The sequence below is a fragment of the Mauremys mutica genome, chromosome 12 (genome assembly GCF_020497125.1).
Source record: "Mauremys mutica isolate MM-2020 ecotype Southern chromosome 12, ASM2049712v1, whole genome shotgun sequence".
NCBI lineage: Eukaryota > Metazoa > Chordata > Testudines > Geoemydidae > Mauremys > Mauremys mutica.
This window is the reverse complement of record NC_059083.1, coordinates 41,731,589-41,759,377: the sequence shown is the minus strand read 5'-3', so window position 1 is coordinate 41,759,377 and position 27,789 is coordinate 41,731,589. Positions and strand designations below refer to the sequence as shown.

The 27,789-nt window shown below is 47.1% G+C and overlaps 2 protein-coding genes and 1 long non-coding RNA gene across 3 annotated transcripts in view; all 3 read left to right on the top strand.

Annotated features, from left to right (window-relative positions):
* LOC123345053 (zinc finger protein 883-like) overlaps positions 1-27,789 on the top strand; it is a 902,586-nt gene that overhangs the window by 300,364 nt on the left and 574,433 nt on the right. The gene's annotated exons all lie outside the window — the stretch shown is intronic.
* LOC123345717 (zinc finger protein 271-like) lies at positions 33-27,179 on the top strand. Its single transcript, XM_044982747.1, is given in 4 exon segments — positions 33-2,707; positions 23,053-23,137; positions 24,321-24,437; positions 24,856-27,179. Coding segments are annotated over 4 exon segments (2,757 nt in total). The 5' UTR covers positions 33-1,153; the 3' UTR covers positions 25,857-27,179.
* Positions 12,052-23,056, top strand: LOC123345089. The gene is made up of 3 exons (XR_006572712.1): positions 12,052-12,257; positions 20,108-20,196; positions 23,011-23,056. It is a non-coding gene; the product is annotated as an uncharacterized LOC123345089 (long non-coding RNA).

The window sequence follows — 27,789 nt, the reverse complement described above, 5'->3', positions numbered from 1 at the left end:
TACACAAAGGTAATTTAGCATTTCTGCTATTTCCCCGTTTATTGTTATTGTTTTGCCCCCCTCGTTGAGTAATGGGCCTATCCTGTCCTTCATCTTCCTCTTGCTTCTAATATATTTGTAGAATGTTCTCTTGTCACCCTTTGTCTCTAGTTAGTTTAATCTTGCTTTCCTAATTTTCCTAATTCCTTACATGCTTGTGTTATTTGTTTATATTCATGCTTTGTAATTTGACCTAGTTTCCAGTTTTTGTAGGACTCTTTTCTGAGTTTTGGATAATTGAAGATCTCCTGGTGAAGCCAGGGTGGTCTCTTGCCATACTTCCTATCTGTCCTACACATCGGAGTATCTGAAGATCCACAGGGCTTCAATAGTCACAGACTCCTTGTGTCCCCTGCCTTGGCCTGGCTGGTTCCCTCCCCTGAGGTTCTCTGGCCTTCTGCAGTGTTGTGACAAGCGGCTTATTATCTGTTCTCTGACCAAGTAATCAATTCCCCATGTTTGGGGATTCCTAAATTTATTCCAGGAGACACACAGCATGTTTCCCTCCAGTCATTAGGCTTTCCCATGGGGTCTTCATGAACATTTTCCCATCTTTGAGGATGAAATGTCCCTCCTGCAAAGAAAGAGGCTGGATGGGACCGGGCAGGATGTTCTCTCTGGGAAAGGGTCAATGGAGCTATAACAAACTCTGATAATCACACCTTTCCATCCTATGAGCAGGACCCCCCGCCCCCCGAACACCTCACTAGTGCTCATTTCCCACATGGACCAAAGGGGAGAACCCAGTGCCCCAGACTCTCAAGATTCTTCAGAAAAGGAGACACTGAGCGATTCCCACATAGATGAGGAATAAGTCAAACCAAACCCCAAAACTTCCAATGCCCCTTTAAGCTCTCCAACCCCTGCCTCTTCTCAGCTCAGTTAGAAAAATAGCCAGCAGGTGTCATACCCTCATGGTAGACGTCACTTATGGCCTCTCATCCATCCTGACTGGACCAGCCAGTAGTGACCTCTCCTCCACGTTCAGATGGGCTGAGGAGGCAGAATTGGTCCCTCTGCTCCTTCTCCTTTGCTGGCTGGGTATTGAGCTTATCAGCTGGTTTGGTTTGGTTTGTTTTACCCGTATTTGCCATTCACCTTTGCAGCACAGGGAATGACTCACGTCTGGATTCAGAAGGGAGCTGATGGGTTCAGAAAGGAGAATGAAGATGACAGACCTCAGCAGGAAAGTCCTGAGCGAATGGAACTGCAGGGGATGTTATCAGGAAGCGCCAAAGGGGACCTTTCCCAGAATCATGAAAAGGAAAAAGCCAGTGAGAGTCAGTCCTATAAATGCCCTGACTGTGGGAAAAGCTTCCACTGGAGCTCACGCCTTGCCATTCATCGGCGAATGCACACAGGAGAGAAGCCACATAAGTGTGCCGACTGCGGGAAAGGCTTCAATTGGCGGGCACAGCTTGTCACACATCGGAGATGCCACACGAGAGAGAAACCCTTTACATGCGAAGACTGCGGGAAAAGCTTCATGCGGAGCTCCATCCTTACTGAACACAAGAGAATACACACGGGAGAGACACCTTACAAATGTGACTATTGCAGGAAAAGATTTGCCTGGAGCTCAGCCCTCGCTGTACACAGGAAAATCCACGTGGAAGGGGAACCCTATCGATGTAAAGATTGTGGGAAAAGCTTCTGCGTGAGCTCAGATCTTAGCAAACATAGAAGAGTGCACACGGGAGAGAGACCCTATAAATGCCCCGACTGTGGGAAGAGCTTCAGAGTGAGCTCAAACTTCACGGCACATCGGAGGATCCACACCGGAGAGAGACCCTATAAATGCCCCAAATGTGAGCAAAGCTTCCGGCAGAGCTCCACCCTGCTTAAACATCAGAGACTACACTTGCAAGAGAGGCCCTATAAATGCCCTGAGTGCGGGCAAAGCTTCTGTGTCAGCTCAGCCCTGACTGTTCATCGGAGGATCCACACAGGAGAGAGACCTTACAGATGCAAAGGCTGTGGGAAAAGCTTCAGGAACAGCTCATCCCTTATCACCCACCAGAGGATCCACACGGGAGAGAAACCCTATAAATGCCCCGACTGTGGGAGGAGATTCAGCCAGCGCTCAGCCCTGTCTGCGCACAGGAGCATCCACACAGGAGAGAGACCCTATAAATGTGACTGTGGGGAAAGCTTCGTTGTGAGTGCTGACCTTCTCAAGCATCAGAGAATCCACACGGGAGAGAAACTCTACAATTGCAAAGACTGTGGGAAAAGCTTCTGTCGGAGCACCAACCTTGCTGCCCACAGGAGGATCCACAGGGGAGAGAAACCTTATAAATGCCCCGACTGTGGGAAAAGCTTCACGGGTAGCTCAACCCTTATTACGCATCAGAGACTGCACACGGGAGAGAGACCCTATAACTGCTCTGATTGCGGGAAAAGGTTCAGTCAGAGCTCAGCCCTTACTAAGCATCGGAGAATCCACACGGGAGAAAGACCCTATAACTGTTCTGACTGTGGGAAAAGCTTCACCAACAGCTCCCATCTTATTAGACATCAGACAACCCACACTGGAGAGAGACCCTATAAATGCCCGGAATGAGGGAAAAGATTCAGGCAGAGCTCAGCCCTTGTGAAACATCGGAGACTCCACATGGGAAACACTGGAAATGTCGACCTTACAGAGAGTGCTCAGACCACCAGTGAAGCCAGGCGGGATGGGAACCCATGACGGACCATGTTTGAAACTCTGCAGCATTAAAAAAAATTGCAATAAACCTCACTGGAGCATTGTGGTGGAGAGGTCTGTCTGTGCGGGGGAAGCACTGAAGGGGGGATGGTGCTGGGTGCTTTGGGAATGAGGCTGCAGGAAGCAGAAAGAGGCTTGAGGCGAGTGAATCAGTTATTTGGGGTTTGTGGGGAGAGAGCTGGGAGCCGGGGGGCGGGAGGGTGTTTTTTGTGCAGTCTGTAATTCCCTGAGTTACCCAAGCTCATTGCAGCAACATCTGGCAGCCTGGCAGGAGTAGAGGTGTCGGGCGATACCGGCTTTAGAGTTCTCTCTAGTCCGTATGGGTCAGTTCTATGGCTCACTAGGGCCAGAGACTGGATTTCCTGTCCGCAGGGAGCTGAGATGCTGAGTCAGGTTACCAGGGCTAAGAAGCAAACACAGATCTGGACCTGATCCTTTCAGATGTGACCAAACCCGTCCCTAGTGGGAGCCTAAGAGCCCATTCAGCACTGCCCATCCATCACACAGTCTCCTGACTCCTACAATGACCAGCGACCCTCTTCAACCCCCCGTCCATGCTGCCTCTTATGCCTGGTACTCCCGGCCACCCCCTCTGCGTATTCAGAACCCTCCCGCATCCCACTCCTTCTGAGTATCCCCCGAATCCCACTCAGCTCTGACAGAGACTCCAGGGCCCTCCCCATGGGACCCCTAGCAATAAGTCATATGTGACAAAGGGGGAAACTCTGAATCAGAACCACATGGGCCCTCCAGACCCATCCCAGTGAGCTGGGCAAATAACGGAGAAGGGTGGGGGGCAGAGGAGGAGAATGGTGGGAAGGGCAAGAGTGGGGAAGGCCCCAACTCTAAGAGCAGAGGAAGAAGGCAAAGCTAAAAATCCATCTGGTCACGCTCTGTCCCCATCTACTGCAGTGCTCTGTATGGGGACAATAGAAACTCTCCCTGCCCCACTCACCCCCACCCCCACCCCCCAGATGTCCCCAGGGGAATAAAAGCCTCCGCTGGATTGGAAACACTGACCCTGCTGTAAATTTACCTTATTCCGTGGTTCCCATGAATCTGAACCCCCTGGACTTCCTGTGTTTGCCTTGGTGACCCGACCCTGATGTGACACAGGAGTCTCTCCAGACTCCTTTGTCTGGAATTAGGAGTAAAAAAATGGCCTTTAAGGAAGTTGGAGACTTCCTGAGAAGTCTCTTTGAGCTTCATTTCCCCCAGCCGGGGTTGTCATGTTCTGCAGATCCTGCTGACTTCACTTGGTGCTGTAGCTGCTCAGCACTTTCTGAAAATCAGGCTGAAGGTGTTTCCAGCTGGGGACCTCCAGTGCCTACTTCTGACAAACTGGCCAAGGGATCTCTCAGAGGGGAGAGAACATTGTCCTTGTCCAAAGGCTAGAATGGTGGGCTCCTGCTGCACATCAGAGACCCAGCCTTCGAGAGACCTTGCCCCTGATCTGGGTGCTGGGAACGACTCTGTACTTGGGCAGCTCTTACAGCTCAGCTGAGACTTCACAGGAGTAAATGGGTTTGTCCCTGGGGGAGCAGTAGCCCTGAGCAGGGTGGGGTCAAGCCATCTGCCAGAGTCAGGGGAGGTACCAGGGGTGCAACAGTCTTGAGGAAAGGGGACAGAGACACTTGTCTCCCCAGGAAACAGCAGCTTGAGTTTCCTTGAGGAGGGGTTCCTGCAACCCCAGCTCTGCCCTTCAGCAGTTGGTTGGCTGGGGATGGAGCTTGTGGTTAGATGTTCGGCTGGGTGTGTGTTGTTCCTGAGTGCTGCCCCAGCTCTGTGCAGACAGCCAGTATAGCAGACCTCAAGCGAACTGCCCAATGACCACAAGATCCATTAAGGGACAAAGGCACCAGGCCAGGTTTATTGTCGACAAAGCACAGTACTAGTATCTAACAGACTCTACCGGACCACTAATGTATGTATGCCCATAACAATGGACCAGCTCAGTGAACGGCGGGACTTTCCATTCCTCCCTAGCCCAGACAAAGATACTCCCTCTGAGATACATCTTTATACCCCGATACAAACAAGTTAGTACTGCCTCTGACAGTTACTGCCCCCTGATGTGGGGAGTTATTACCCATCACCTTGTACATGTTGGTTTGATCAAAACATCTCTATTATGTACTGTCATCCTGACCTTATCTTTTAGGAGGGGTCAGTGTGTTCTTGTTATCCTTGGGGAATGTTTTTGCATCATCCTTGATATCGGGATATTCTGGTACCACTTGATATCGGCATGTGTTTGGGTAAGCACTCTGTATCTAGCACTTCTTAGGAATGTGTATTTCTGCAATATCAGCCCTGTTCTTGCCAGATTCTGTGAGCAGGTTCTGCCTCATACCAGGCCTCTGATACAAGAGCTTATGTCTCAGGCTCTCTTCCTACTACATTGCTGAGCTGTGTGAGGTGGGTATGAAAGGGGCGTTTACAGGTGAGTTAGGGTGCATGCCCATTTGCACCAGCTGAGGAGAGGCCCATGGTTTGCAGAAACAAATCAGGTTGGTTAAATGCCAGGATCTGACACCATTTGTCTCTTAAAGATTCTTACTGTGACTTAGACTCTGTCTTAAAGCACCAAGAGAACACAGAGTTATGATCAATAAGCAATTTATTATGGAAGAAAAAACAGACCAAACCAGCCACTAAACAGTGTGTTTACTTTGGTTATAGTCTTCTCTGGTGTCTCCCTTGAGGAGGATTTCAGCAGAAAATGTGCTGTCTCTGACAGTGAGACTGGCTTCCCGTAGGGGGCGCACTTCTCTAGCAGAGCTGAAACAAGAGACAGCAATTCCCAAATCAGTAGGTGGATCCTGTCCAATTAGCAGAGAGGATCCAGATACTTTATTGCTGGCAAAGGAAAGTTTGTTGAAAGCGAGTCTCACTAAATGTATAACTTCTTCTATTAGCCATCTTTCAGGGCTCTTTCTTCAGAGGTCCCAGTGCTGCAAACACCTGAGTGCAAGACAGTTAAATCAAAGGGACAAGTTACGTAGGTAATGTTAAGCAGGTACATGTAACCCTTCTGCCAGGTGGAGTCAGCAGCAACAAGGGCTGGGTTGAATAGCTAGGGGTTCCTTTTCAACAATACAACACAAAACCGGCTCCAGCCCCTGCCCAGTAACCTGGGACAATTACACCCCTGAGCACCTCTAAGAGGCAATATGCTGGGCTGTGTCCTCTGGCCTCAGGTTCTTAATTCCAGCAACCAAAAGTTCCTTTAACGTGCCCCTCCCTTCTCCCTCCAGGGCACCCTACTCACAGTGGTCGTCCTTGGTCAGGGAAGACCCAGAGTTCAGAGGTGCATCTGCGTGAGCTCACCTCTCACCCCGGCAGGGCAGCCGGCAGAGTGGAATGGTGGGCGGCTGGTGGAGCAGAGCGAGCACCTAGACAGCAGAATGAGCAAGGTGCCCCCCCCGACTGCCACCTCAACAGCACCAAGAAAAGATTCAACGACATGCTCAGCAGATGTAGAATGACCATTGAACGTGCTATTGGTAGACTGAAGGGGCACTGGCTTTGTTTAATCACAAGATGGGACCTCTGTGAGAAAAATATCCCAATGGTTAGTTGCCAACTGTATCCTGCATAATTTTTGTGACACAAAGGGGGAAAAGCTGCAGCAGGGGTAGAAGTGGAGAGGCTGTCTGCAGTGTTTGAACAGCCAGACACTAATGCTATTAGAATATCTCAACGCAGAGCTATACAGCTCAGGAAGGCTTTGAAAGAGCGCTTTAATAATGAGCCACAGTAATGTGTTGTGGTGTACTGTGCTCCACCTGGCCCTTCTGTTTTGGGGCCAGCTAGGCATTGTGTGGTGCTTGGTTTACATCTATGAATATAACACTGACAATGCAATTTTGTGATGCTTGCTGTACCTTTATGTTTGTCGCTGATCTTGTGAGTTGTGTCGCAGTGCATGACAACATGTAAGTGGGTGCTTTCACTACTGTCAGGCATTGTGCAACGTCTGCTGGGGACTAATAAAGATGAATTGTTTTCCAAACAATACAATTTTATTGAGCAATGAAAACACTAAAATTTATTTGCAAATTAAAAGTAAATATGTTAAGCCCTTAATACATGTCTAGAACAGAGCTTAAAGAAGGGGCAGGAACACTTGTGTCCATTTTAGCTACACATACACTGACCTGTTGAGAGCTACGGTTTATGTATGGGATGCTGAGGTTCTCCTTAATGTCCCCCGGAGTGATATGGCTATGGATGCAGCCCCTGATGTCATGTGGAATGTTGGAGGGGGGCGTAGGGAGGTGCTATCCCGGAGTTCTCCATGGACTGCAAAGGGAGGCAAGCCCGTGTTTGTTGAAGTTGTAGATCCACAAGAGTCTGCAGCATCTGTGCTTGCTGCCAGAGAAGCCCCAGTATGTCCTAGTGCATCTCCCTCTGCTTTTCCTGTGCCTTTCTCCTGTCCATTCTTTTCTTCTCCACACAGTCTACAATATTCATCCTACAGGCCTCTGTTCACTATTGGATGCAGCATCCTGGCTTGCAGGATCTCACTGAACATGTCATCCTGAGTTCACTTCTTTCTCCTACTTCTCTGGCTCAGGTGTTTTGCAGGTGCGAAAGGGGAACCCCTCGAGGGGGGCAGTAGGTCTGGATAAAACACACACAGGCACGATTGACACAACAGAAAGTGGAAGTTGAGATTCAGAACTCCCTTCGCTCCCCTGACATTTTAAACAAGACATGCTTATGGGCAGTTCCGCTTGGGAGTTCTTGTGCACCACGCTTCTCACAGCACCAGCCATGGTGCGTATGGCCCACCTGGGAAGAGGGAAACAAGGAGGGAATTGCTTGGTAGCATGAAACTGAGTATAGGGCACTGGCAGTCAATACTGGCACCGTTTCCCAGAGGCGGGTGTGATTTTAGCTGGTATCTCACCAGGTATCTCCTGAGGGTAACAAAACCACCCAGGCCCATAGGCCACTAGCCAGTTTACCACAGTAGGGCGAAAGTGTCCTATCGTGGAGGAAGAGATAAGACTGACATCTCTAGAAACCTTGGGGAGAGAACTGCAGAGCACCCCTGTGAAAGTTTACTCGAGATCTCTCAGGAGGATTCAAGGGAGCTCTCCGTGTACATAAACAAACTGCTCTGCTTACCCACTCAGGGGTGCTGGAACGGGGGGGCTGGGAAGCCATGACCCTCCCACTTTTTAACGGTGATAAGGGTGAGTAATGGGGGCAGGAGGTGGAGAGAGGAGTGAGTGGGAGGCGGGCTCTTGAGGGGAAAAGGCGACGCAGGAGTGGGGCCTTTGGGGAAGGGGCAGGGCAGGGGCGGAGTTGGGGGAACATATGGTGCAGGGGTGGGCAGGGCCAGCTTTAGGCCTATTCCACCAATTCCCCCGAATCGGGCCCTGCGCCTAAGAGGGCCCCATGCCCAGTGAGAATCCCTTCCCTGGCTAGAGGCGCCTTTTTAATTTTTACTCACCTGGTGGTGCTCCGGGTCTTCAGCGGCACTTTGCTTGCTCTGGGTCTTCGGCAGCACTTCGGCTGCGGGTCCTTCAGTGCCGCCAAAGACCTGGAGTGAGTGAAGACCTGCCGCCGAAGACTCGGAGCACCACCCGGTGAGTACAAGCCCCACGTGTTGTTTTACATGTGTGTTTTTTATTCATCCCTGCCGGGGCTCCGTTGAAACTGTTCGAATTGGGCCCCGCACTTCCTAAAGCCGGCCCTGGGGGTGGGATCTTGGGGAAGGGGCATTGTGAGGGCAGAAGCTTGAGGAATGGGTGATGTGAGGGCGGAGCTTCAGGGACAGCGTGGTGCAGAAGGCGGGGGCACAGTTTGGGTGCTTGTGGGCCCTCCCCACTTTTAGGGCACTTCTGCCACTCCTGTACCCAGCTACCTCTTCTAGCACGAGTAAATTAATGAAAAGTCAATAGCTGTATCCTGCCAAATTGGGGGTGCTATCATTTTTTTGGAAAATAAATTTACACACCTGAAGTTCCTTCCCCTGCATCGGGCTCTACTCTGCTCGACTGCTGGGACTCACTGGACTTTAGTGGAGTCTCAAAGAGATCCTGGCTTATGGCACAGCTGAACCTCCCTGTAGCATGTCCCTTATCCTCCTCCTCTTCCTCCTCCTTGCTGTTCACACCTGGGACCTGGAACTCAGGATGCTCCAGGTATCCACAGTGGTGTGTGAGGTAGTGGTGGGGTATCCGCCAAATATGGCATGCAGCTCACTGTAAAAGGAGCAGGTCTGTTGCTTGGCACTGGATCGATTATTGGCCTCTATGGCTTTCTGATATGTCTGCCGCAGCTCCTTTGCTTTCATGCGGCACTGCTGCCGGTTCCTGTCGTGCCCATTTTCCTGAATGCTCCATGCAATCTTCTCAGAGATGTCCACATTTCTCTGGCTGGTCCATAGCTGTGCTTGCAAAGCCTCTTCTCCCTGTAGGCCTGGGAGATCCAGTCTCCCCTGTCTACTCCAGGCTGGAGTGTGCCTGGAACACGTAGCCGGCATGGTCAGCTGGGCAGTTACACACAACAACTGAGAGCTCCTAGGTGTGCTCATCAAGATGGACAATCAGAAAAAGGTATTTAAAAATTTTGCTGGGCTTTAAAGGGGCGGGTGGCTTCCTGTTTCTGTGACCCCTAGGCAGTGGAGTTCACAATTGTGACCAGAGAGGTCAGCATTGGGCATTGTGGGACCGCTGCTGGAGGAGCGTTTGTGTTGACATAGGTATCACAGTGTCTACATTCCAATTGCGTTGGCCTCTGGACATCGACCATGGCTCAACGCTGCTCAGGGAGGTGGTGTTACTATGTCAGTGTAAAGGAGAGCTCAGCTTACATTGGTGGGAGACCAAGTGTAGACACCTGCACAATCAGGTCAATGCAAGGTGGCATATGTCAACCTAACTTTGTAGTATAGACCAGGTCCTGGAGTGAGGCAGGAGCATGCACGCTCAGAGGCAGTGACTTAAATGCCAAGGGAACTTTTACTGCAAAAATTTAGGTGCTGAGTGAGTTTAGGTACCTACTGGATTAGGCAGCAGCTGAGCAGGGGTTTTGTGGGATGCCATCTAACACTGGGATTTAGGCTTCTAAATCTGGGGTGTCAGTGCCTAACTCACTTTGTAGGTCTGGGCCTAAGTCAATAGCCCACAGTCTGTGGCACAGCAAGGAATGTAACCCCAAATCTCCTGCATCCCAGGTTAGCAATCTAACCCTGGACCATGGGCAGAATAGTTCATAGAATCATAGAACTTAAGATCAGAAGGGACCATTATGATCATCTAGTCTGACCTCCCGCAAGATGCAGGCCACAAAAGCTGACCCACCCACTCCTGTTAGTTGGTGACAATGAAATTTCCTCTGTGTGTGGCACTCCCATTTAAATGAGTAACAAAAAGAAAAAACAGAAAACAAAACCTAACGACAACAAAAGAGCATTAAGCTTTATTACCAGTGGAATAGTTTCACATATACTTTTATGAAATTTCCATAAATGCCTACATGATTTTGGAGCATATATTATCGACTTCCAGTGGCACGTTGGCTACTAAGTCACTTAAGAGCTTTTGAGAATTTAACACTTAGTATTTAAGTTATATATAGGCTTGGCAGAATTCAATTTTTTTTTATTTCAACTGATAATATAGATTTTTTTAAACATACTTTTGGATTTTTATAGATTTAAATTTTCACAGTTCAGAATTATGGGGCGGTCAGACAATAATTATTAAATGACAGTAGATATTGTGATTAAATTGTGTTAAAGCTTTATTAACAATGAAAACACATCACATGTCGAAATATACAAAGTAAATATCCTTAAACCACACTCTATAAGTTATCAAGAAGCATTTTTCTTACTTTGCCTACCTGTACGTGTAAATAATTATTGGTAGAAATATTTGAATTGGTTTGTGTGTGTGCAGTGAAATTATTTACCAACATTTATCATAAAAATTGAATCCATCCAAGCCTATCACATTCTCTTCGTTTTAGTCCCAATTTTTTCCCTGTACAAATGTATACACACCTGTCACAGCGTCACTGCAAACTTTCAGTGTCTTTGTGCTGCCTTATTGATCATCATTGTGACCTCTATCAACAGACAGGCTGAACTAGAGCAATTCAAGATTTACATTTCTTATGGCTTTCCGCTGGTATACCAAACATACATCCAGAAACACAGGCCTACTAACTAGTTTATTCGGATGAGCAGACAAGACAAATACTTTACTGGAGCTGCAACAACATAGTCACACCACAGCAACGTGGACGGTGTGGAAAAATTAAGTTGAGTCATTGATATTTTTTGGTGAATGAGTTTTCAAGCAACAATTTAAAATTATAGCAACTTACCCACCCTTAGCCAAAATTGCATAGCCTTACAGATCAAAATTTTAACTATTTCCTAAGTGTTTGACCATTTAAATACCAAAGACTGGATATCAACAATGGGCTTACATCATGGGTTAAACCAATGGTTCCACTACTTGCAACCCAATCAGCACAGGGCTACAGCCCATGTGACATCCTCAGGGCCAGAAAGGTCGCATATATATTGCAGGGATGCAGCCCACATAATACACAGAGAGCTGCATGTGTGGCCTGCAATGGAAAATAGGTTGAGAACCACACTGGGGTATATCAGGCTGCTTGCAGAAGTGGGGAAGGTTCTGCAGGCTCATCCATCTCCCCACGCTGCTACTTCTAGGGGAAAGGGGAGGCCAGAAGTTCACAGAACATTGCAGGGGTCAGAACCGGGCAGAGAAAGGTGAGAGGTGGCAAATTCTGAAAGGGAGACTTTTCTCTTCTGGCAGAATTTGCTACCTTGATGCTTGTTTCTTTTTGTTAATGGAGATGCAAAATTTTAAAAAGGCATCTTCGGTGTCCGTTTCTGATATGTAGCACAGTGTGCCGGGGAAGCAGTTTCTGACACTGTAGTCTGGCAGCAAAGGCCCTCATCCCAGCAGTCCGGGGAAGGGGGGTGAGGGCCCCCAGGACAGCTGAGCGCATCCTGCAGGCTCCAGGCTGGGCCATGGCTCCTCTGCAAACACAAAGCCAGCACTTGGCCAGATCCGTGGGCGTGTGCGGGAGGAGGGGAGACCAAATCTGCTAGAGCTGTGGGGCCGCTCATGGGGTGTTTGTGACACTCGGTGAATTCAGCTCTGGCTAGGAAACCCTCCCCAGACAAGAGCCCCTGATCCCGGGCAGGGAGGGGAGGGGGACAGACCCACTGGGGAAGGAGAGCAGGGCTGGGCAGTGGGGGAAGAAGGAGGAGAGGGCTGTGTGTGTGTCGGGGGATGGGGGAGGTCAGCATGCCTGAGTTTTTCCCAGCTCTGGAAAAGATCACTCCAGTCCCTGCCTGGGACGTGCTGCAGCCCGGGTTGGTATCTAAGGGCACAGGAAGACGACAGAGCAGCAGCAGCAGCAATCAAAGGCCCTGCAGTTTGTTGCAAGATGTTCCTGCTGCTCTTGCTGCGCCTGCCGACACCAGCCCCTGCAGGGGAGATGCCAGGTGACTGGGAGAGAACTGGGGGAAGGGGAGGGGATTGGGCAGGAAAATGACTCGCTGCACAAGACAACCCTGCCAAGGATGCTGGGACGATTTGTGCAGTGGGGGTGCTGAGAACTATTGAACCAAACTGTGAATCCTGCATGTGATGGACACTACTTCAAGAGGGGGGTGCGGTCGCACCCCTAGTTCCAGCAACCATGCCTGAGCCCTGTTAATGCAGCTGGGGGTGGGATCTCACCGGCCTTAACAATGAAGATGCTGGGCTCCCCTGCCTGGGGTCTGCTCCAGGAGCAAAACCAGGGGAGGAAAGGGGAGCACAGTGGTTCAGAGGGGCTGCAGTGAGGTCATGAATTGGCTCCCGTGGGGGATTCTATTTTGTGTCTCTGGGTGGCAGGCAGGGATGTCAGGAAGGAAAGGGGTGAAAAATCAGACAGGGATGGATAGAAAAAAGGAGGGAGTGAATGGGGGGACAACAAGAAATGTGTCAGATTTTAACCATCTCTGCACATTTAGAGAAGTAACAGGGAGAGAAGAGTGGGTGGCACAGAGGAGAGGGATTATTCATAGTTTTAAAAATCTCTCCACATTATCAAGTCCCTGAGAAATAACCATGGGGTTCATTCCGATTCCACAGAAGCCAGTAAACCTCCCCAGTGTTAAAGTGCTGAGCGGGATATGTTTGCTCCATCCGACACATCATGTGTAACCTGGCTTGGACTGAGGGTTCCTTCCTGCAAATCATGTGACACCTTCTAAAACGATGCATATGGTTTTCTTGGAAGGATCAGGCCCTTAATGGTTTTGCTAATCGGAGGAAATTGGCTATTCCTTTCCGATGGCTAAAGGCAGAGTGAGGGGATTCTGAATAGCCAACTCTTAAGGGAATATATTGTGTTTCAAAAAAAGCCTGTAATTTCCAATAATAAACCTCTGTTTGACACTCCCAGGACTTCACCACAGCTCTACAAACAAGGATGCTTTGCCAGGGAGAAAAGGGCTGCCCAATTTCATTCCCAAAGGGCTACATTTCAGTCCCCAGTGTTAGCATGTTATGTTCCCATCAGCATGTTGTTCATTACTATAATAAACTAGTAGCAGAAAGGTGTGATTAGACTGTTGTGGGAAAGAGATCTTTGGCCAGATCCTGCTGCCTTCAGCCTAATCCTTATAGCTGCTCAACTGCAACTTAGATGAGCTGGTGAGAGGATGCACCCAGGGTTTTTAAGAATGACTTTATAAAACAAAACAAAACAAAATTGGTTTTCTCTTGATTTTTGCTTCCTTGTGTACATTAAAAAAGACCTGGATGGGATTTTCTTCTTCTTTTTTTAGTATTACAAAGGAGTCTTAAGCCTAAAAGACTCTGTGGAGGATTGGAGCATTAGGAAGTTTATAACATTCAAGAATACGGCAAATTACACCTGATTCTTGCCCAGGATTTTTGGCTGAGCGTGTGAGGGCCTGCATTCAGCTCAATATCATTTTCCAGTCTGTCTGTAACACGTTAACTTTTGATTGCCACACCTGATCGATTCCAGGATTTCAGAGAATGTTCTAGGACTCAAAGGACAGAACCCTATTGATTTGGGTGAAATCTGGAAAACCAAAAGAGTGAAACGGGACACAAGGAGTCCCTGGCATGTCCCCATTCTCCTCTCTGTGACACACAGAACCCCTGGCATTGGGGTTCTAGGGAGTCTTTGAAATAGAAGGGGATGGGAGTGTAGAACGCAGGGCACTTGTGGGGGAGAATGGATAAGAGCAAGGAAATGCTGGTGTGCAATGAACTTGGTCTAAAGAAGCACCAAAGAGCGTAACCCTCTGGTAGATAAATGATCAGTTGTGGGCGAGGAAGGGTCTTTATTTAAAAATGGAAACAATAATTCTGTTTGTTTGTTTTCCTCCAGAGACATATAATGGTGGTTAAGTCTTGTCTCTCCTGTTGGTGGTGGGGGCTGTTTGGATGATTCCCAAGGGTAGTGGGAGCTTTCGGACAAACAGATTTTTTCCTCAAAATGTTTGGGGCTAAATGTCACAGAAACAAACTAATGCAAAACTGTTCAAACTGTCCCAATAAAAATCACTTCCCTTTTCAATCAAGTCACAGGGGGCCTGATTTTTCAGAGGTGCTGAGCCCCCACAGCTCACATTGACTTCAGCTGGAGCGGTGGGTGCCGCGCAGCACCTCTGAAAATACAGCCCCAAGATATTGCAATGATGGGTGCTAAAAAAATTAGTTCAGTTTAAAAAAGGGGACACATGCTATCTTGCTTCTGTCGTAGGAACGGATTGCACCTATCTAGAGCTCCTTGCATACCTCAATTCCCCTCCCCTGTCCGCCTCTATTTCAAGGACTCCCTGCAACATTTTAAACTCTATTTGGGCAAAGGGCAGAGCTGAGTTGGGGCTGTTGTTTTAGTGGAAGGTGTCAATGATCTATAGACAATTACAGTCCTGGTTAAAGGTGATGTGTGTGCTAACCAGATGCCATGGGCTCCAGTTATGTGTCTCCTCTTTCCCCCTTCCTATTTTCTGATTTTCATCATGATCCATATCCTACCCACTGATGGCCAGAATATTTCCTGACATTTTGGAACTGATCGGCTGCAGTGTTCAAAAGCTATTATTACATCCAAACAGAGAAATACCATCATGTTGAGTGGGGGCCTGGCTTTTCTTGGCCAATTATCCCTCTCAGATTTTGCTCTATTTTCTCACTAATAATTCTCAATATAAAATCTCAGATGGGAGAGGAGGTTCTACCCTTTTTATCTACAGCCACTTACCCTTGTTTCAGCAGGAAACTGTTTTCCCATTTACGTACATTAAAATTGACATATTTGCTGTCTTGCCCATAATTTAATGAACATAAAAGCCAGGAGCCTCCCTCTATTCATAGTCTGCCCTTTATCTTCAAGGCACTCTGTCTAGACCCAGGAATCCTAAAGATTGCCTGACGCTCTGGGGTAATGACCATCGGCAACAACTCGACTCCTCAGGCAAAAGGAGCTGTCTGTGGCAGAGGGAAAGCGCTTCTGTGCAGGAGACGGCTTTCTGCAGCCATGGGACAAACTCCCACAAGAGCTCAAAACCACCACGAACATCCCCCATCTGCATTCCCAGTGCCAGCAGGCTTCTTAGACCTGCTTTCAGTAACCAGCCCACAAACTGCAGCTGGCATCTGAGGCCTGGATCCACAAAAGGGCTTAGGTAACAACACTGTGATCCACAAAGCCTGTGTTTGTCCCTAGGCTTCCTATCCAATGAATGGGGAGCGATAGGTGCTTAGAACGGGCTCCACAAAAGCCAGACTGGAGCCACCTAAGTCAGCCCATGGGAGAAGCTGATGAGAGGGATGTGTCCTAAACACCACACCTCGCTTGGCGTTCAGCACCTAAGACCCACCTGCATGGAGGCACCAACCTGCTTGCGATCCACAAACTAGGGAGAAATCAGGGCTTCTCTGTTTGCAGAGACCAGAACTGGTAGTGTGCACAGCCACAAACACACACCACCCAGAACAGCCAGGAGAGGAGGATTGCCTCTCTCAGGCCTGGTCTACACTGGGGGGAGGGATCAACCTAAGATACGCAACTTCAGCTATGAGAATAGTATAGCTGAAGTCGACATATCTTAGGTCGACTTACTTTGTGTCCTCACGGTGGGTCAACTGCTGCTGCACCCTCGTCAACTCCACTTCCGCCTCTCACCGCAGTGAAGTACAGGTGTCGACGGCAGAGTGATCAGGGATCAATTTATCGTGTCTACACTAGACATGATAAATCGATCCCCGATAGATCGATCACTATCCGCCAATCCGGCAGGTAGTGTAGATATACCTTAATCATAGAATCATAGAACTAAAGATCAGAAGGGACCATTATGATCATCTAGTCTGACCTCCCGCAAGATGCAGGCCACAAAAGCTGACCCACCCACTCCTGAAATAATTCTCTCCCTTGACTCAGCTGTTGAAGTCCCCAAATCCTGATTTAAAGACTTCAAGTAGCAGATAATCCTCCAGCAAGCGACCCCTGCCCCATGCTGCGGAGGAAGGCGAAAAACCTCCAGGGCCACCACCAATCTACCCTGGAGGAAAATTCCTTCCCGACCCCAAATATGGCGATCAGCTGAACCCCGAGCATGCGGGCAAGACTCTCCAGCCAGACACTCAGGAAAAAGACTTTCAATATCCCAACATTGACCCTCGGTACTAATTACCAGTGGTCGCACGTTATTGACCTATTGACTAAATCACGTTCTCCTATCAAACCATTCCCTCCATAAACTTATCAAGCTTAATCTTAAAGCCAGAGAGGTCCTTCGCCCCCACTGTTTCCCTCGGTAGGCTGTTCCAGAATTTCACTCCCCTGATGGTTAGAAACCTTCGTCTAATTTCAAGCCTAAACTTCCCGACTGCCAATTTATATCCATTTGTTCTCGTGTCCACATTAGTACTGAGCTGAAATAATTCTTCTCCCTCCCTGGTATTTATCCCTCTGATATATTTAAAGAGAGCAATCATATCTCCTCTCAACCTTCTTTTGGTTAAGGAAAACAAACCGAGCTCCTCAAGTCTCCTTTCATACAACAAGCTTTCCATTCCTCGGATCATTCTTAACAGTCTTTAGCCCACTGGTTAAGGTAGTTGGGAGTCCCAGGTTCAAGTCTGCTACCCCTACGGAGAGTGCTGTAATGACTGGGCTAGGGGACATTCTGATGTGGCCCCCCCGCCCTCCGTCTCTCCTAATTAAGTTGTTCCACTATAATTAATATTAATTGGCCCAGAGAAAGAAAGTGAGAATCAGAAGTTAGCACACTCTCCTGGGACATAGAGTACCCTTGATCAACCCTCTTCTCATCAGGCAGACAGGAGACTTGACCTGCTGGTCTCCCACATCCCAGATGAGTACTCTCACCAGCAGGTTAAATATTATAAGCAAGAGTGTCCGCCCTTGTCCCTACCAAGCTCTTTCGTGTAGATATAGGCGACCTCTGCATACAGGACCTGCTTATGACTTAGGCAGCCAAAAGTCTCTTTTTCCCCAATTCATGGATCACTCAGGGTGGGAGATAAGGGTCTAGACACCTAGAATGAGGGAGCAGTGCACATGCTCAGAGACAGAAACATATGGTAGGTACCATGGGGACTTTTTACTGAAAAATCTTAGGTTGAGAGTGAGTTTAGGCACCTACAGGGTGTGGCAGCCGCTGAGGAGAGGTTTTGTGGATTGCAGTGGTACCTAAAATTGAGACTTGGGTGGATCCGGGCCCAAATAAATAAATAAAACATTAAATTTAACCTCCTCCCCCCCCCCCCACACTCTTCTCATTGGGGAGAAAGAGAGAATCACTCCTAACAAATGCAAGTTGTGAGGCTGAGGCCTGGATAGACAGTGCTGGGACCCTGTGGGGATGAGGGCGCTGTAGAACATGGGGGAGTGGCAACACCCAGCTGCTTAAGGGGCACTTGGCTGAACCCTGGCTGACTGGGGTTAAACTTCCAACTAATTATTAAATACAACAGAACTCCTATTTCATGAAGTAATTTTTATTGAGGAGTTCATAGAAGCGAATGTCTTAATATTACGTTGCTTTGTTCTTGTCTTTCAAACCACTGCAAGGCCATTTCCAGGGCATCAGAATGGGAAGCAATGTCAACGTGTTCTTCATTAATATCACTTTCATTATATACATTTATTTCTATCAGAAAAATGATTTCATGTAACTGGACGTTCTTAAGACGGGGGTTGATAAAATCTAAGTTCTACTGCACGGATATAAAAATCCTCTACAGATTTTTCTCCATTTTCACAAACGTATTGAATATTATGAACACACCAACTGCTCCTACCCTGCTACCGCCACCTCCCACTGCAACGCTACCTTCTGGTTCCTTCCCCACTCCCAGTTGCCCAGGACCTTCCAGCTCCATTCTCCCACCCCTTGCGCCTGCTTCTCCTGTGAAAGCATCATCATCCAGGACTCCTGGCTGTCCATGTGAATGAAGGGTGCAGGAGGTGTGGAGAACCAGCACTTTCTAACTACTTATTGACTACTCATATAAAATCCTCACCTATGTTGTCCCTCTCTCACTATCAAATATGGGTGAGAAATCTCCACAGATTTCCCTCTTCCTCTCTCTTAATTATTCAGTAGAGACACAAACGCTCCTCATTTTGCACTTTTTAATCTCTCGTTTTCAAATATTAATATAAAGTTGCCTTTAGATTTTGCCATTATTCAGATAGTTGTTGAATATTGATAGAAAAAAGCGATTCAGTTTTCCCCTTTTTCTTTCTCTGATTACCAAAAAAAAAAATCGCATGAAATCCCCCAGGTTTTGCCTTTTTTTCCTCTCTCATTATGAAGATTAATGTCAAATCCCCTCCAATTTTGCTATTTCTCCTCTAATTCTCAAATCCTGATATAACCCCCTCACTCAGATTTGGGGGGGTGTCTTTCCTTTTTGAAATGCAGCAAATTCTCCTGATTTTAATTTGGGGTGTCAGAATATGGCAAGTGGTTAGAGTTTGGGAGAGCACTGGGATGCGTTTGACTGTGGGAACATGGTGGCCATTCTCTTTATTTATTGAATATTCATATACAATTTCCTCCGATTTTTCTCCTTTTCTCTCCCACAATTGGAGATTGCTGCTGCTTTTTTCCTCATATTATTGAATATTTAGATTTTAGCCAATTTTCTCCTGAGTGCTCAAATATTAACATATTATCCTCTAAAATTATGCCCCATTTTCTAGTTGGCTATTAATGATTTAACATCCCTCTGATTTTGCCTTGTCTCTCTAATTACCTGATATTCATATTAAATCTCTTCAGATTTTGCACCTTTCTCTCCAAATTTTGAATATTGATATAAAATGCACTCCGATTTTGACCCATCACCTATTATCAAATACTGATATAAAATCTCTCAAACTTCCCTACTCTCTCATCTAATTATTGAATATCATTCTAACATCTCTCATTGCTCTTTAACTGTTAAACGTGAATATCAAATCTCATCAAATTTTGCCATTTTCTCTCTAATGATTGAATGTTGACATAAAATCCATTCAAATTTTGCTGTTCTTTTTCTCCATTTATGGAACACTGATTTAAGAATCTGCTCAGACTGGGTACTTTTCCCAGGCTTTTTTGACTTCAGCACCTTCTCTTCGTTTTTGAGGGAAACCTGCCCTGAGTCGGTAACCCAGATTGGAGGGGCAAGCAGGGCAAGTGGGTGGGTAAGTGCCCTCAGCTGAGATTGTCCAGCCACAGTTTTCCCTCTCTCGGCTCCTGCCAGCCCAACTCACCTCCCCCCAACTTCGAGCTGCCTGTCAGTCACCTGCCCCTGCCCCTGTCCCTGCCCCACTGCTGCCCCCTCCAACCATCACAGAACCTTCCGTCTCCATCCTCCTCCCCTCAGCCTCTAGTAAAGAGGTTGGGGCCAGGGCTCCCGGCTGCCTGTGTCAATTGGGAATACGCTCTTGCTGTTTATTTACCAAATATTTATATAAAAATCTCAGATTTTGCACTTTTCTCTCAAATTATTGAATATTGATATAAAATCCCCTCAAGGACAATGTCAGGGGGATCCCTCTTTGATTCTGCTCTTTTCTAGCATTTGCTTCAGAGACTCTATTCCTGGGGAAGGAGGGGGTTGGTTTAAAAATGTCTTGGTGGGTTTAGTCCTGGTGAAAGGGTCCAGGTGTGTGCAGTAGTAAAGCGACCCAGGGTTTTTCCTGAACCACAATCTAGAGTGTCTGTCTGCAGAGAAAGGCCCTGTGGAGACTAGGGGAGTGAAATGGACTAGAGTCCCTTCTGAAACCTCCCTCTCGCCCTGACAGGCTGCAGAATAATGTCCGTGTTTCACTCCGGATCGTCCCATGCTCTTGGGGGACGGGAAAGGGAAACGACTGCAGTAGCAGCGGCTCAGGTAGGAGTATGTGCTGGGAAGGAGGCAAAGGCAGTAAATACACAAGGGTGAGGAATGTGAAAGGGACATCCACACCTGCCACCCCAGGAGAGATCATAGAATCACAGAAATGTCAGGCTGGAAGGGACCGTGACAAGTCATTTAGTCCAGCCTCCTGCACTGAGGCAGGACCAAGTCAACCTAGACCAGGGGTCGGCAACCTTTCAGAAGTGCTGTGCCGAGTCTTCATTTAGTCACTCTAATTTAAGGTTTTGCGCGCCAGTCATACATTTTAATGTTTTTAGAAGGTCTCTTTCTATAAGTCTGTAATATATAACTAAACTAGTGTTATATTTAAAGTAAATAAGGTTTTTAAAATGTCTAAGAAGCTTCATTTAAAATTAAATTAAAATGCAGAGCCCCCCGGACTGGTGGTCAGGACCCAGGCAGTATGAGTGCCACTGAAAATCAGCTTGTGTGCCGCCTTCGGCACCCCTGCTATAGGTTGCCTACCCCTGCCCTAGACTATCCCTGACAGGTGTTTGTCCAACCTGTTCTTCAGAACCTCCAATGATGGGGATTCCACAACCTCCCTAGACCACATTTCCCTAATCTGCTTATGACAATGTCATGTGGGACTGTATCAAAAGCCTTATTAAAATCTAGATATATCATGTTTACAGCTTTCCCCATATCCGCTAGACCAGTATCCCTGTCAAAGAAGAAATTTAGGTTGGTTTGGCATGATTTGTTCTTGACAAATCCATGTTGGCTTATAACCCTATTATCTTCTTGGTGCTTACAAATTAATTGTTTAATTATTTGTTCCAGTATCTTTCCAGGCATTGAAGTTAGGATGACTGGTCAATAATTTTCCAGGCCCAGGTTTTCCTCCTTTTTAAAGATAGATACAATGTTTACCTTTCTCCAGTCCTCTGGGACCTCATCTTCTCCTCCATGAGTGCTTGAAGATAATCACTAATAGTTCAGAAATTGCTTCAGCTAGTATACTACAATTAATTTTATCAGGCCCTACCAACTTGAACACATCTAATTTATCTAAATATTTTTTAACCTGTTCTTCCCATATTTTGGCTAACATTCCTTCCCCCTTGCTGTTAATATTAATTGTGTTAGTATCTGGTCACAATTAACCTTTTTAGTGAAGACTGAAACAAAATATGCCTTAAATGCATCAGCCTTCTTGGTGTTGTCTGTTGTTAGCTCTCCTTCCCAGCTAAGCAGAGGACCTATACTTTCCTTTATTTTTCTCTTGTTCCTGATGTATTTATAGAACCTTTTCTTAATTGTTTTTCATGACCCTTGCTTAGTGTCATTCATTTTGTGCCTTAGTCTTTCTGATTTTTGTCCCTTCACGGTTGTGCTATTTTGTACTCATCCTTAGCCATTTGTCGATGGTTCCACTTTTTGTCGGGGATTCCTTTTCGATTTTCAGTTCATTAAAGAGTTCCTAGTGGAACTGTATGGCCTCTTACTGTTCTTCCTGTCTTTCCTTCACATAGGAATAGTTTGCTGTTGTGCCTTCGATATTGTCTCTCTGAGAGACTGCCAGCTGTCCTGAACTCCTTTTTCCTTTATATTTTTTCCCAGGGGACCTTACCTACCTATTCTCTGAAATTGTTAAAGTCGGCTTGTTTGAAGTCTATTGTCCTTAGAATCATGAAATCTACCATTTCATGCTCACTTTCCCACAAATTGCCTTCAAAACTTCAGATTTGCAACCAATTTCCCCGTTAGGCAGAATTCATAGATTCCAGGGCCAGAAGAAACTATTGTAATCATCCACTCTGACCTCCTGTATAACACAGGCGAAGTTTCCCCAAAATAATTCCTAGAGACGATCTTTTAGAAAAAACATCCAATCTTGATTTTAAAATTGCCAGTGATAGAGAATCCACCATGACCCTCCGTAAATAATTCCAATGGTTATTTACTCTGACTGTTAAAAATGTATGCCATGTTTCCAGTCTAAATTTGTTTAGTTCCAACTTCCAGCCATTGGATCATGTTATACCTTTGTCTGCCAGAATGAAGAGCTGATTATCACATTTCTGTTCCCCATGTAGGTATTTATAGACCTTAATCAAGTCACCTCTTAACCTTCTCTTTGTTAAGCTAAATAGATTGAGCTCCTTGAGTCTTTCACTTTAAGGCAGGTTTTCTGATCCTTCAATCATTCTTATGGTTCTTCTCTGAACCCCCTCCAATTTATCAGCTTCCTTGAATTGTGGACATCAGAACTGGACACAGGCTTCTAGTAGTGGTGCACTAGTGTCAAATACAGAGGTAAAATAACCTCTCTGATCCTACTTGAGACTCCCCTATTTATGCATCCAAGGATCACATTAGCTCTTTTGGCCACAGCATCGCATATGGGGTTTGTGTTCAGCTGATTATCCATCATGACCCCGAAATCTTTGTTTCAGAGTCACTGTTTCCTGGGGCAGAGTCCCCCATCCTGTAAGTATGGCCTGCATCCTTAGTTCTTAATCCTCCCCCGTCTCCTCACATCCCGCTGCGGGGAATGGGGGAGGTATTTGGGAACTAGGGCTCTATCCCTGGACCCTGCTGTGGGTCTCCATCTTTATCAGTAGGTGTGTGATAAATGCGAATGACCCTCTCCCCCTGGGCTAGGAGTGACAAGGACTCTCTTTCTCCTCACGCCCGGAAACTTCCGGGTTGCTCTGCATGCGATGGGATTGTTTTACTGTGCTCCTCCCAGAGCTTTTACTTATTTTGGCCCTCCTTCCCCGTCTCTAGTGGGATTGGGGCTGGGGCAGCAGTTACTGAATGGGGGACAATTGTCATTTTCAGGAGCCAGTGACCTTCGAGGAGGTGGCTGTGTATTTCACCGAGGAGGAGTGGGCTCTGCTGGACCCGGGTCAGAGAGCTCTGTACAGGGACGTCATGCAGGAGAATTATGAGAATGTGACCTCGCTGGGTAAGGATCCCTGTCCCCTCAGGAAGAAGAAGCTGGGGGATGGGGGCTGTCTCTGAAGTCCCTGGTTGGCTTCTGCTCAAGGTTCTTTCCTGGTCCCTTAGATTTAAAGGGGATCAGGCTACACCCCCACCCTGCCTGCCTGTGTGATAGCGGTGCCAGGCACAGCACAGAGGAACTCTTACCAGGGCAACTTCTTTGGTGACTATCTGCTTCCTGCTAACCTGCCCCAGTGCAGAATTACACCCTTGTGTGAGAAACTTTTATTTTTTCCCAGCATGCTTTCCTGAGGCTGGCCCTTTTAAATTTACCCAAAACAACCAAGCCTCAGCCCATTTTGCAAGTCTCCACTGCTGGGTGAATCTTTCTCACGTGGCTGGTATGGGTCTGATTTCCCTTTGTCGGCTCTGAGGGGAATGTGCCCAGAATTGAGTAAGAGAGACTGGCTTCCTCCACACCTCCTCACTGGGGTTAGGAGAGCCAGATACATACTGGAGATGCTAATTCCTCCAACCCCAGAGCTTTCAAAGGGCAGAAAGGCAGAATTTGCCTGTCCATATGTAACACCAACAGATCCCGGTTGTTAGCAGGCGGGATCGAACCTGGGACCCTCTGAAGCTAAATGCATGAGCCTCTACCACGAGCTAATAGCCACATGACTCTTAGCTAAGGCTGTAACAAATCATTAATCTCTTTAAGTGGTCACGATGCCACTAGAGGGGACAGAACACCACACCCAGAAGGTGTGTGGGTTACATGTAGTCACACCCCCATGTGCATACAGACTCTCTGTTTCCCTTCCCTTCTTGGCACTGGCTCTATCCAGAGAGAGATCTCTGGAGATTTAGAAGCAAGTAAAGGACTTAGCATCAAGGCTATGTCTTAGCAATCCAATTCCCCAGTGTCTGGAAGTCCTAAGGGTGCAATAGCCCTCTCACCCCACATACATACATGTGACTCCCCAAGGATCTCTGTGACCATGTTCCCATGCGTGTTCCACCAGCACAAACAGTGACTGGGTCAAAATTATTAAACTTTTATGTGGAACCATTCTCCACACACGTTATTCACCTTGATCTCATAGAATCGTAGAGGATAAGACTGGAAGGGACACTGTACTTGCATAGTCTGACCTCCAGTATAACACAAGCCATAGGACTTCTCACCTGTTTACTTTCCCCTTAAGCAGGATTTCCGATTCCCAAACCTGAAGTGATCTCCCAGCTGGAACGGGGAGAAGAACCGTGGCTCACGGATCTCGAGGGCTCAGAGGAAAGGGGAATCCTGAGATATAGCCACGCAGGTAAAGGTGTAGTTAAAATCAACTCAGAAAACATTGCTGAATGAAGGAACAGCTGTGATTCTCACAAAGTCCTCATGTACGCTCCTAATTCTGGATTGTCTCCAGTAGGTGTCATATCCACAAAATATGTCATTTATGTCTTCCCACGCACCCTGACTCACACCTGACATTAACTTCCTCCCTGCTGATCACCCTTTCCTCTGCATGTTCAGGTGGGATGTGGTGGCTCAGTTGGTTCCCTCCTTTCTCTCAACTCTGGGAAAGAATTTGGGGGAATTCAACTCCTGAATTTTTCCATTTGCCCAACAATTAATTTGGTTTATTCCTACCCCCACCCTTGCATTTCTCCATTCTGAGTTTTCCTTACTTCTCAGCACAGAGAATGATTCATCTCTGGATTTTCTCTTTATCCCAACAGCTGATGGGATCAAGATTGAGCATGAAGAGGTAAATCCTCGGCTGGGAGGTCCTGAGCAAGTGGAACAGCATGGGACACTATTAGGAAGATCCAAAGGAAACATCTGTTGGAGTGTTGGGCAAGGAAAAACCTGTGAGAGTCAGTGTAGCACAGAGAGGCTGCTGGGAAACCAGCCGGTGAAGAAAGTGGATAAATCCACTAATTGTGGGAGAGGTCTGAAGCACCTCAAGAAAACCAGAGTCCAGAGGATCCACCTGGGAGAGAGACCAAGCACATGCAGTGAGTGTGGGAAAAGCTTCAGTAGTCATTCACACCTTCTTATACATCAAAGAATCCACACAGGAGAAAAGCCCTATAAATGCCCCCAGTGTGGGAAGAGCTTCAACCAGAGCCCAAACCTGGTTACACATCTAAGAATCCACACTGGAGAGCGACCCTATAAATGCCAGGAATGCGGGAAAAGCTTCACTGCAAACTCCACCTTTATTAAACACCAGAGAATCCACACAGGAGAAAAACCCTATAAATGCCCCGACTGCGGGAGAAGCTTCAATCAAAGCTCAGACCTTATTAGACATCAGAGACTCCATACGGGAGAGAAGCCCTTTAGCTGCCCCGACTGTGGGAAAAAATCTAGTGACAGCTCAGCCCTTATTGTACATCAGAGAATCCACACGGGAGAGAGACCCTATCGATGCCCTGTCTGTGGAAAAGGCTTCACTTGCTCTTCTCACCTGATAACGCATCAGAGAACCCACACGGGAGAAAAACCATATAAATGTCCTTACTGTAGGCAAAGGTGTCGTGTAAAATCAGCCCTTATTATACACCAGAGAATCCACACAGGAGAGAGACCCTATAAGTGCCCTGACTGTGGGAAGACCTTCAGCAGCCGTTCACATCTTAATTCTCATCAGAGAATCCACAAGAGAGAAATGCCTTGTAAAAACCCTGAGTGTGGGAAAAGCTGCACAGAAAGCTCACCCCTTATTATGCATTAGGAGGAGAACTGAATAATTGCCCTGACTAAGGCTAGCTAAGAACTTGTCAACACCTGAAATATATTTTGTATTATGTTTGTCCACTTTAATCTGGAATAACTATTCTGAAAGCAGTACTACCACACTGCTTTGTTATGCCGGTTTAAGATCCTCCCCTTTTGAATAATTGAATCCACACAGTGCTGCATTCTGGGCAGATGTACCATGCTACTATGTTCTGCCGCTTGGCTCTGTGTATTCTGGGTTTTTCTCCTGGTGCATTGTGGGATAGCGACCCAAAGCCACTGGAATTCTTGGACTTGGGGTCAAACTAACACATTTCAGGATTACTCTCGTGTCGTCCCATCATTCATCTGGCTTTTGTGAGCCAGCACCATTTTCAAGCCTCTGGCAGGCATCATGAAGGGAACATGTGATCCTGACACTCATACATGAACAGGCTGATGCACAGGTATTGGCAGTCAAGCAGCCGGGTGGGTGCCTTTGGATGCCTTGAGAGACAGCCATGGTGGTGCTGCACCAATATGGGTGACGCAAATAGAAGAGGAGGAGGACAAAAGCAAATAGTTACTTCTGCAAGACCATTTTCTGGAACATTTCCTCAGTGGACTTTCTCTGGGCTTGAACAGCAAGCAGTGACTTGTGGGACAGGATAGTCATGCAGACCAAGGATGACTAGCAATGGTGGCAGAACTTCAGAATGACAAAGGCCCCGTACCTAGAATACTGTGCAGAGCTGGCCCATGAGCAGAAGTGGCAGGGCACCAATTGGAGAGTTCCCTTCAGCATAAAGTGTTGTGGTCTTCACTGTCTGGAAGCTTGCTACTCTCCCAGTGGCTTCTGGGCAACAGCTAACCAGTTTGGTGTTGGTAAATCAACTGTTGGGGCTCTCATAGAATCAGAATTGTAGGACTGGAAGGGACCTCAGGAAGTCGTCTTAGTCTAACCTGCTCTTAAAAACCTCCAGTGATGGCATTTCCATGTGCTACTATTCAGAGAGTGCTGCTAGCCCAGATCTTAAAATTTGGCAGTTCACAGGAAGTTATTGAATAATTTGAAAGGCTGGGGCTCCTGAATTGTATTGGGGCCACTAATGGTACCCATATGTGTATTGTTTGCCTCCCTGTACCAGATCTCAGAGTTCGTCAACAGGAAAGCATATTTGGGCACGGTGCTGCAAGGCCTGGTTGATCACTGTGGGAATGTTCGACCAGCGTTAATGTGGGGTGGTCTGGAAAGTTCCACGATGCCAATGTTGTTTGACACTCAGGCCTTCTTTTCGGCAATGAGGCTAGAATTGGTGCCAGGTGCTGCTACAGACGTTCATCACATGTTCCCTTCATGATTCCTCCTGTCACTCTGGGAGACCCAACTTGCTCTCTGCTTCCCTGGCTGATGAATCCTTTTCCTGAACACTTGGAGAGGAGAAAGGAGCTCTTTAACTTACACCCTGAGTAGTTGCAGAATGACAGAGGAGTGGGCATCTGGAAAACTGAAGGGAAGGTGGAGGTGCCTCGTGACAAGGCTGGAGGCTGCTGAGCAATATCTGCTTCTTGTGCTTGTGGCGCTTGCTGCATTTTCCACAATATCTGATGTTGGCGAGAGGTGGAAGTGAAGAGACTCTGTGAATGTTATGAACAGCCAGAGAGGCTGCCTCTGCTAAATGCCACAATTGGTCAGGGACACATGGTCAGAGACACATGGTCAGGGATGTGTTGTTCTCCTCCTTTCAGGCGAAGGGGTAGTGGGGAAAAATATATGTAAGTTTGTAGTAGGATTTTAATTTTGCTTTATGTAGGATTTTATTGTGCTTTATGTAGGATTTTATTGTGCTTTGTGTGGGATTTTATTGTGCTTTGTGCAAGGATTTTATGCAACTTTTCTGTTGTAAATAAATAACAAATAGCTGTAAATAAAAACCTTTGTTGAAAAC